General features: G+C 53.4%; 1 protein-coding gene across 4 annotated transcripts; it reads right to left on the bottom strand.

Annotated features, from left to right (window-relative positions):
* Window positions 1-4955: 4955 nt before the first annotated feature.
* Window positions 4956-9797, bottom strand: LOC141376328 (uncharacterized). Of its 4 annotated transcripts, XM_073914560.1 has the most exons (3): window positions 8908-9733; window positions 8711-8805; window positions 4956-5543 (listed from the first exon to the last, which is right to left on the bottom strand). In XM_073914560.1, the coding sequence occupies exons 1-2, from the start codon at window positions 9624-9626 to the stop codon at window positions 8718-8720; spliced, it is 807 nt and encodes a 268-aa protein (XP_073770661.1). In that variant the 5' UTR covers window positions 9627-9733; the 3' UTR covers window positions 4956-5543; window positions 8711-8717. The 4 variants fall into 4 exon arrangements, with proteins under 4 accessions (XP_073770661.1, XP_073770659.1, XP_073770660.1 ...); XM_073914558.1 differs by adding an exon at window positions 9753-9797 and having other exon boundaries at window positions 4956-9595; XM_073914559.1 differs by having other exon boundaries at window positions 4956-8805.
* Window positions 9798-10033: the final 236 nt, after the last annotated feature.

Consider the following 10033-nt stretch of genomic DNA (forward strand, 5'->3'; position numbering starts at 1 on the left):
GCCTCTGACCCCAGCAAGCTACCCAGGGGTCCACATCTCTCCTTGGACTTGCAGTGGAGGCCCCTGGGTGCCCCCTGGCCCTCCACCTAGGGGCCTCTGTCCCCAGCAAGCTACCCGGGGGTCCAGCTCTCTCCCTGGACTTGCAATAGAGGCCCCAGGGTGCCCCCTTGCCCTCCACCCAGGGGCTACTGACCCCAGCAAGCTACCCAGGGCTCCACCTCTCTCCCTGGACTTGTAGTAGAGGCCCTAGGCTGCCCTCTGGCCCTCCACCTAGGGGCCTCTGACCCCAGCAAGCTACCCAGGGCTTCACCTCTCTCCCTGGACTTGCAGTAGAGGCCCCAGGGTGCCCATTGGCCCTCCACCTAGGGGCCTCTGACCCCAGCAAGCTACCGAGGGGTCCACCTCTCTCCCTGGACTTGCAGTGAAGGCCCCAGGGTGCCCCGTGGCCCTCCACCTAGGGGCGTTTGACCCCAGCAAGCTTCCCAGTGGTCCACCTCTCTCCTTAGACTTGCAGTAGAGGCCACAGCGTGACCCTTGGCCCTCCACCTAGGGGCCTCTGACCCCAGCAAGCTACCCAGGGTCCTATCTATCTCCTTGGACTTGTAGTAGAGTCCCCAGGGTGCCCCATGGCCCTCCACCTAGGGCCGTCTGACCCCAGCAAGCTACCCAGGGCTAAAACTCTCTCCCTGGACTTGCAGTATAGGCCTCAGGGTGCCCCCTGGTCCTCCACCTAGGGGCCCCTGACCCAAGCAAGCTGCCCAGGGGTCCACCTCTCTCCCTGGACTTGCAATAGAAGCCCCAGGGTGCCCTCTGGCCTTCCACCTTGGGGCCTCTGACCCCAGCAAACTACCCAGGGGTCCACCTCTTTCCCTGGACTTGCTGTAGAGGCCCCAGGGTACCCCTTGCCCTCCACCTAGGGGCCTCTGACCCCAGCAAGCTACCCTGGAGTCCACCTCTCTCCCTGGACTTGCAGTAGAGGCCCCAGGGTGCCCCTTGGCCCTCCATCTAGGGGCCTCTGACCCCAGCAAGCTACCGAGGGGTCCAACTCTCTCCGTGGACTTGCAATAGAGGCCCCAGGGTGCCCCCTTGCCCTCCACCCAGGGGCTACTGACCCCAGCAAGCTACCCAGGGCTCCACCTCTCTCCCTGGACTTGTAGTAGAGGCCCTAGGCTGCCCTCTGGCCCTCCACCTAGGGGCCTCTGACCCCAGCAAGCTACCCAGGGCTTCACCTCTCTCCCTGGACTTGCAGTAGAGGCCCCAGGGTGCCCATTGGCCCTCCACCTAGGGGCCTCTGACCCCAGCAAGCTACCCAGGGCTAAAACTCTCTCCCTGGACTTGCAGTAGAGTCCCCAGGGTGCCCCATGGCCCTCCACCTAGGGCCCTCTGACCCCAGCAAGCTACCCAGGGCTAAAACTCTCTCCCTGGACTTGCAGTATAGGCCTTAGGGTGCCCCCTGGTCCTCCACCTAGGGGTCTCTGACCCCAGCAAGCTTCCCAGTGGTCCACCTCTCTCCGTAGACTTGCAGTAGAGGCCCCAGGGTGACCCTTGGCCCTCCACCTAGGGGCCTCTGACCCCAGCAAGCTACCCAGGGTCCTACCTATCTCCCTGGACTTGCAGTAGAGTCCCCAGGGTGCCCCATGGCCCTCCACCTAGGGCCCTCTGACCCCAGCAAGCTACCCAGGGCTAAAACTCTCTCCCTGGACTTGCAGTATAGGCCTCAGGGTGCCCCCTGGTCCTCCACCTAGGGGCCCCTGACCCAGCAAGCTGCCCAGGGGTCCACCTCTCTCCCTGGACTTGCAATAGAAGCCCCAGGGTGCCCCTTGGCCCTCCACCTAGGGGCCTCTGACCCCAGAAAGCTACCCAGGGGTCCACCTCTTTCCCTAGACTTGCAGACTAGGCCCCAGGGTGACCCTTGGCCCTCCACCTAGGGGCTTCTGACCCCACCAAGCTGCCCAGGGGCCTGCCTATCTCCCTGGACTTGCAGTAGAGTCCCCAGGGTGCGCCATGGCCCTCCACCTAGGGGCTTCTGACCCCAGCAAGCTGCCCAGGGGCCTGCCTATCTCCCTGGACTTGCAGTAGAGTCCCCAGGGTGCCCCATGGCCCTCCATTTAGGGCCCTCTGTCCCCAGCAAGCTACCTAGGGCTCCACCTCTCTCCCTGGACTTGCAATAGAGGCCCCAGGGTGCCCCCTGACCCTCCACCTAGGGGCCTCTGACCCCAGCAAACTACCCAGGGGTCCACCTCTCTTCCTGGACTTACAGTAGAGTCCCCAGGGTGCCCCATGGCCCTCCACCTAGGGCCCTCTGACCCCAGCAAGCTACCCAGGGCTCCAACTCTCTCCCTCGACTTGCAGTATAGGCCCCAGGGTGCCCCCTGGTCCTCCACCTAGGGGCCTCTGACCCTAGCAAACTACCCAGGGGTCCACCTCTTTCCCTGGACTTGCTGTAGAGGCCCCAGGGTGCCCTGTGGCCCTTCACCTAGGGGCCTCTGACCCCAGCAAGCTACCGAGGGGTCCACAACTCTCCCTGGACTTGCAGTGGAGGCCCCAGGGTGCCCCTTGGCCCTCCACCTAGGGGCTTCTGACCCCACCAAGCTGCCCAGGGGCCTGCCTATCTCCCTGGACTTGCAGTAGAGTCCCCAGTGTGCCCCATGGCCCTCCACCTAGGGGCTTCTGACCCCAGCAAGCTGCCCAGGGGCCTGCCTATCTCCCTGGACTTGCAGTAGAGTCCCCAGGGTGCCCCATGGCCCTCCATTTAGGGCCCTCTGTCCCCAGCAAGCTACCTAGGGCTCCACCTCTCTCCCTGGACTTACAGTAGAGGCCCCAGGGTACCCCGTGGCCCTCCACCTAGGGGCCTCTGACCCCAGCAAGCTACTCAGGGGTCCACATCTCTCCCTGGACTTGCAGTAGAGGCCCCAGGGTACCCCGTGTCCCTCCACCTAGGGGACTCTGAACCCAGCAAGTTAGCCAGTGGTCCAGCTCTCTCCCTGGACTTGCAATAGAGGCCCCAGGGTGCCCCCTTGCCCTCCACCCAGGGGCCTCTGACCCCAGCAAGCTACCGAGGGGTCCACCTCTCTCCCTGGACTTGCAATAGAGGCCCCAGGGTGCCCCCTGACCCTCCACCTAGGGGCCTCTGACCCCAGCAAGCTACCCAGGGGTCCACATCTCTCCCTGGACTTGTAGTAGACGCCCCTGGGTGCCCCCTGGCCCTCCACCTAGGGGCCTCTGATCCCAGCAAGCTACTCAGGGGTCCACCTCTCTCCCTGGACTTATAGTAGAGGCCCCAGGGTGCCCCATGGCCCTCCACCTAGGGCCCTCTGACCCCAGCAAGCTACCCAGGGCTCCAACTCTCTCCCTCGACTTGCAGTATAGGCCCCAGGGTGCCCCCTGGTCCTTCACCTATTGGCCTCTGATCCTAGCAAACTACCCAGGGGTCCACCTCTTTCCCTGGACTTGCTGTAGAGGCCCCAGGGTGCCCTGTGGCCCTTCACCTAGGGGCCTCTGACCCCAGCAAGCTACCCTGGGCTCCACCTCTCTCCCTGGACTTGCAGTAGAGGCCCCAGGGTGCCCCTTGGCCCTCCACCTAGGGGCCTCTGACCCCAGCAAGCTACCGAGGGGTCCACAACTCTCCCTTGACTTGCAGTGGAGGCCCCAGGGTGCCCCTTGGCCCTCCCCCTAGGGGCCTCTGACACCAGCAAGCTTCCCAGTGGTCCACCTCTCTCCCTAGACTTGCAGTAGAGGCCCCAGGGTGACCCTTGGCCCTCCACCTAGGGGCCTCTGACCCCAGCAAGCTACCCAGGGTCCTACCTATCTCCCTGGACTTGCAGTATAGGCCTCAGGGTGCCCCCTTGTCCTCCACCTAGGGGCCCCTGATCCAAGCAAGCTGCCCAGGGGTCCACCTCTCTCCCTGGACTTGCAATAGAGGCCCCAGGGTGCCCCCTGACCCTCCACCTAGGGGCCTCTGAACCCAGCAAGCTACCGAGGGGTCCACCTCTCTCCCTGGACTTGCAATAGAGGCCCCAGGGTGCCCCCTGACCCTCCACCTAGGGGCCTCTGACCCCAGCAAGCTACCCAGGGGTCCACATCTCTCCCTGGACTTGTAGTAGACTCCCCTGGGTGCCCCCTGGCCCTCCACCTAGGGGCCTCTGATCCCAGTAAGCTACCCATGGGTCCACCTCTCTCCCTGGACTTATAGTAGAGGCCCCAGGGTGCCCCCTGGCCCTCCACCTAGGGGCCTCTGACCCCAGCAAACTACCCAGGGGTCCACCTCTCTTCCTGGACTTGCAGTAGAGTCCCCAGGGTGCCCCATGTCCCTCCACCTAGGGCCCTCTGACCCCAGCAAGCTACCCAGGGCTCCAACTCTCTCCCTCGACCTGCAGTATAGGCCCCAGGGTGCCCCCTGGTCCTACCCCAGGGTACCCCGTGGCCCTCCACCTAGGGGCCTCTGAACCCAGCAAGCTACCCAGGGGTCCAGCTCTCTCCCTGGACTTGCAATAGAGGCCCCAGGGTGCCCCCTTGCCCTCCACCCAAGGGCTACTGACCCCAGCAAGCTACCCAGGGATCCACCTCTCTCCCTGGACTTGTAGTAGAGGCCCTAGGCTGCCCTCTGGCCCTCCACCTAGGGGCCTCTGACCCCAGCAAGCTACCCAGGGCTCCACCTCTCTCCCTGGACTTGCAATAGAGGCCCCAGAGTGCCCCGTGACCTTACCTAGGGGCCTCTGACCCAGCAAGCTACCCAGGGGTCCACCTCTCTCCCTGGACTTGCAGTATAGGCCCCAGGGTGCCCCCTGGCCCTCCAACTAGGGGCCTCTGACCCCAGCAAGCTACCCAGGGGTCCACCTCTCTCCCTGGACTTGCAGTATAGGCCCCAGGGTGCCCCCTGGCCCTCCACCTAGGGGCATCTGACCCCAGCAAGCTACCCAGGGGTCCACCTCTCTCCCTGGACTTGCAGTATTCAATTCAATTCAATTCAGCTTTATTTGTATAGCGCTTTTACAATGTAGATTGTGTCAAAGCAGCTTCACATAAATGGTCATAGTAACTGGAACAGTGTGGTTCAGTAACTGGAACAGTGTAGTTCAGTTTTTAATGTTTAAGTTCAGTTCAGTTTAGCTCAGTTCAGTGTGATTTAATCATTACTGAGAGTTCAAACACTGAAGTGCCAATTCATCGATGCGTAGCTCTACCAATCCTGAACCATGCGAGGCAGTGGCGACAGCGGAGAGGGAAAAAAAACTTCACCTGATGGGAGTGAAGAAAAAAAACCTTGAGAGAACCAGACTCAGTTGGGCACGACCATTTTAATTTCTCCGCTGGCCAAAAGTCTAGTGCAGAACTTCATTCGTCGTGGTTTAGGCTGGAAGATGGCCTCAGCGAAGACTCGTCTGTCCCTGGAGCGTCGCTGGAATCAGACTCATGTTCTCCACTCCCCACGACCATCAGCGCAGCAGCAGCTCAGGATATGGCCTGGTCCCGGATATGGAATCCTTGGGATCATCACGTCGCTGGTCTTGGATCCAATCAGTGACTCCGCATAATCTGAGGACCTCGGGATGAGTATCCCCAGGTTAAAATAGAGAATAAAGAAAATAATTAGCGTAGCTGCTGTTCATAGTGTATATAAGCAAGATGTAGGAGCCAGTGTGGAACCCGCTAGGTGATGCATTGAGAGTATGCTTTACTAAACAGATAGGTCTTTAATCTAGTTTTGAACTGGGAGAGTGTGTCTGAGCCTCGGACGTTATCAGGAAGGCTATTCCAGAGTGTAGGAGCCATGAAAGAGAAGGCTCGACCTCCTTTACTTGATTTTGCTATTCTAGGTACTACCAGAAGCCCTGAATTTTGAGATCTTAAAGAGCGAGTTGGTTTGTAGCGAGACAGAAGGTTGGTTAGATAAACAGGAGCTAGATTATTTAGAGCTTTATAGGTGAGAAGTAATATTTTAAATTCAATACGAAACTTAACAGGCAGCCAGTGTAAGGAGGATAAAATTGGGGTTATATGATCATATTTTCTAGACCTGGTCAGAACTCTGGCTGCTGCATTTTGTACTAATTGAAGTTTGTTAATAGAGGATGCTGGGCAGCCAGCAAATAGAGCATTACAGTAATCCAGTCTCGAAGTCATAAAAGCATGGACTAGCTTTTCTGCATCTGAGATGGATAGCATATTTCGTAATTTAGCGATATTTCTCAGATGAAAGAAGGCAGTTTTAGTGACATGGGATATATGGTTTTTAAAAGTTAGATTGCTGTCAAATATGACACCCAAATCTTTTATAGTAGAGCTAAAGCTAACTTTGTATCCTTCTAATTGTAAATTGAGTTGCGAGATCTGCTGTGTGCAAGATTTAGGCCCAATAAGTAACAATTCTGTTTTGTCTGAGTTTAAGAGAAGAAAATTGTCGGTCATCCAGTCTTTGATGTCTTTGATACACTCAGTTAGTTTAGAAAGTTCAGACGTCTCGTCAGGTTTAGTTGAAATATATAATTGAGTATCATCTGCATAGCAGTGAAAGCTGATCCCATGTCTTCTAATAATGTCTCCCAGAGGTAGCATATAAATTGTAAACAGTAAAGGGCCTAAAACTGATCCTTGAGGCACCCCATACTTTACTGGACAGATTTGTGAAGGCTGTCCATTAAGATTCACAAACTGGTAGCGGTCAGTTAAGTATGACTTAAACCATTGTAGAGCCTGTCCCTGGACACCTGTAGACTTTAAGCGATTTATGAGGATATTGTGGTCTATGGTATCAAATGCCGCACTAAGATCGAGTAAAACTAATAGCGAGACGCACCCTCGGTCAGCAGCTAAGAGTAAATCGTTGGTTATTTTCACTAAGGCGGTTTCTGTACTGTGGTGAGCCCTGAAACCTGACTGAAACACTTCAAAAATATTGTTCGTCTGCAGAAAAGAGCATAATTGAGTGGAAACAACTTTTTCTAGTATTTTAGACATAAATGGAAGATTTGAAATAGGCCTATAGTTAGCTAAGTTGTTGGTGTCTAGTTGCTGTTTCTTAATAATAGGCTTAATAACAGCTAGCTTGTAAGAGTTTGGAACATGGCCTATAGATAAAGAAGAGTTGATAATGTTAAGAAGAGGTTCTCCTATAGCAGCTCTTTCAGTAATTTTGTTGGAAATGAGTCCAGCATACACGTAGCTGGTTTAGAGCTATTTATAATTTTTACTAACTCTTCATGTTCTATGATTTTGAAGCAGTGTAGGTTATTATTATGATTTAATGAAATATTTACAGGATTTGGAGTATAAGCCGGTGCAGAAAGTTTGGCATCTCCTATTTTTTGTCTAAAGCCTTCTATTTTATTACTGAAAAAATTCATGAAGTCATCACTACTAATTTGCGGTGGAGTAGTTTGTTCCAAGGATGACCGATTATTAGCTAATTTAGAGATGGTGTTAAATAAAAATCTAGGATTGTTATGATTATTTTCTATCAGTTTGCGCAGGTGCTCGGTCCTGGCAGATTTTAGAGCCCTCCTATAGCTGGACATACTGTCTTTGTACGCAATTCTAAAGACCTCTAAATTTGTTTTTTTCCATTTACGTTCCAGGGCGCGGGTTGCTGTTTTGAGTGCACGAGTATGACTATTATACCATGGTATAGTTTTAATCTCTCTAGCCTTTTTTAATTTGATGGGTGCCACAGTATTTAATGTGCTAGTAAAGATGGCATCCATACTGCTGGTTACTACATCAAGATAATTTGAGTTTGCGGGTGCATTACGAAATAGAGAAAGATCAGGTAAGTTATTGATAAATTCATCTTTAGTTGACGGAACAATAGTTCTACCAGGGCGGAGTATTGGAGCGGGTTTGCTGATTTCAGGTAAACACAGCTTATATAGTAAGAGGTAGTGATCTGTAATATCATCACTTTGTGGTATAATGTCTACGTCAATAACCTCAATTCCATAAGACAGAATTAGATCTAATGTATGCTTTAAGCGATGGGTTGGGCCCACAACGTTTTGCTTTATCCCAAGTGAGTGTATTAAATCCATAAACGCGAGTCCTAATGTATCATTAGCGTCATCTATGTGGATGTTAAAGTCACCTACAATTAGCATTTTATCAGTTTTGACTAGTAAGTCAGAAATAAAATCAGAAAATTCTTTTAGAAATTTGACATAGGGTCCTGGGGGTCTATATATGGTGATTAAAGCGAGAGATAACATAGGTTTTTGTATAGTATCTGGAAGCTGAACATTAAGCGATAATACTTCAAAGGAACTAAACATAAGTCCGTTTCTCTGTTTAATATTAAGGAAATCACTAAAGATTGATGCAACTCCACCACCACGACCAGTTTGACGAGCCTCATGTTTATATAAGAATCCTGGAGGAGTTGCTTCATTTAAGCTAATATAGTCATTTAGTTTCAGCCAGGTTTCAGTGAGACAGAGTGCATTAAGATTGTTTTCTGTTATTATTTCATTAATGATAAGTGCTTTAGGTGCAAGTGACCTGATGTTTAGGAGACCAAGTTTTACGAAATTTGTATTTTCACTTTCTACTGGTTTTTCTGGTTTGATTCTTAATAGATTTTTTCTGGAGCACACAGTACGTTTATTTCTTAATCTAATAATACGAGGAACAGACACAGTCTCTATAGGATTCGCCAGATATGCGATACTGATGTTTAAGTGGGGTGAACAAGAGTCTAGGTGGCTATAGTGTGGATTTTTACCTGCTAGTCAGATGGTGCGAAGTAGTCTGGAGATGTTGTCCGACAGGAGTTCAGCTCCGGCTCGACTGGGGTGCAGGCCGTCAGGACTGAAGAGCCTAGGACGCTCCCAGAAAAGATTCCAGTTATTAGCAAAGAGCAATTTCTGTTCTTTACACCATGTTATTAGCCATTCATTCAGAGCTAAAAGTCTACTGAACCTTTCATTTCCTCGGCGGTAGGTAGGAAGCGGCCCAGAAACGATGATCTGCGTGGCGGGCGAGGTGCGTCGAACCGTCTCGATCAGGCTCCTGAAGTCCTTCTTCAGGATCTCCGACTGCCGGAGCCCGGTGTCGTTTGTCCCCACGTGGAGGACAACGGCACCAGGGCTCTCGGCAGCGCCCAGGATGGTTGGAATCTGTGTAGAAATATTTCTCACACGGGCACCAGGAAAGCAGAAAGTACGTACTTTATTACCTTTTGAGGAGGCGGCACGGACGTGACGAACGATCGAGTCACTGATGATGGCCACATCGGGACCCGACTCGCGGAGAGGGGAGAAGCGGTTCTCCGTGGAGATCTCGAACACAGGAGGAGACGTTCTGCCCCGGGATCTGGGAAGCACCTTGCGCGGCTGCACCCAGGCGCCGTGGTAGCCGGGTGTCGGCGTGAACGACGCCTGGCTGAGCCGCGCCCCGGGTGCGCTGGGCCTGGACAGAGAAGGACGCGGGGTTGAGGTAGAGGGAATGATGTGGTTGTAATTTCCACGTACCTTAGGTGATGAGACGGCCTTAGCATTAGGTACAACACGAAGTTGTTCCCGTAGCAGCGACCTTCTCACCACCAGCGCGCGAATCTGGGACTCCACTTCTTCCAGCTCCAGCTCCAACGCCTCCATCGATGCTTCTCCTGCACACAAGGACAGAGACGGAAGCGGCATTTTACGGGGTAAAGAGCAAAGCCAGTAAGTCAAACGTGTATGAGAAAAGAGGTCGGTAGCTTTAGCTGACCAGCGGCGCTAGCAGGCTAAAGCTACAAACAACAGGCGGATGCTCGAGGGACAGACCGTTTTTAAAGCAGTTTTGTTTGTATAAATGTATTAAGGGTTTGGTCACCCTGAATAGGAGAGACAAATACTTAGCGAATGAGGAAGAATTTTATGATTAAGATTTAAATTGCGAGTAAATAGCAAGTCCAAACTTCAAGCGCACAGTGTGTGACCGAACGGAGACAGTGACGCCAGTGACTGTTCAGTAGGACCCAGGGTGCCCCCTGGCCCTCCACCTAGGGGCATCTGACACCAGCAAGCTACCCAGGGGTCCACCTCTCTCCCTGGACTTGCAGTAT

This window comes from Danio rerio, chromosome 10, assembly GCF_049306965.1.
Source record: "Danio rerio strain Tuebingen ecotype United States chromosome 10, GRCz12tu, whole genome shotgun sequence".
NCBI lineage: Eukaryota > Metazoa > Chordata > Actinopteri > Cypriniformes > Danionidae > Danio > Danio rerio.

Bases quoted from the DNA above. Each gene is read 5' to 3' on its own strand.
- LOC141376328 (XM_073914557.1), bottom strand. From the start codon at position 9,626: ATGCCGCTTCCGTCTCTGTCCTTGTGTGCAGGAGAAGCATCGATGGAG.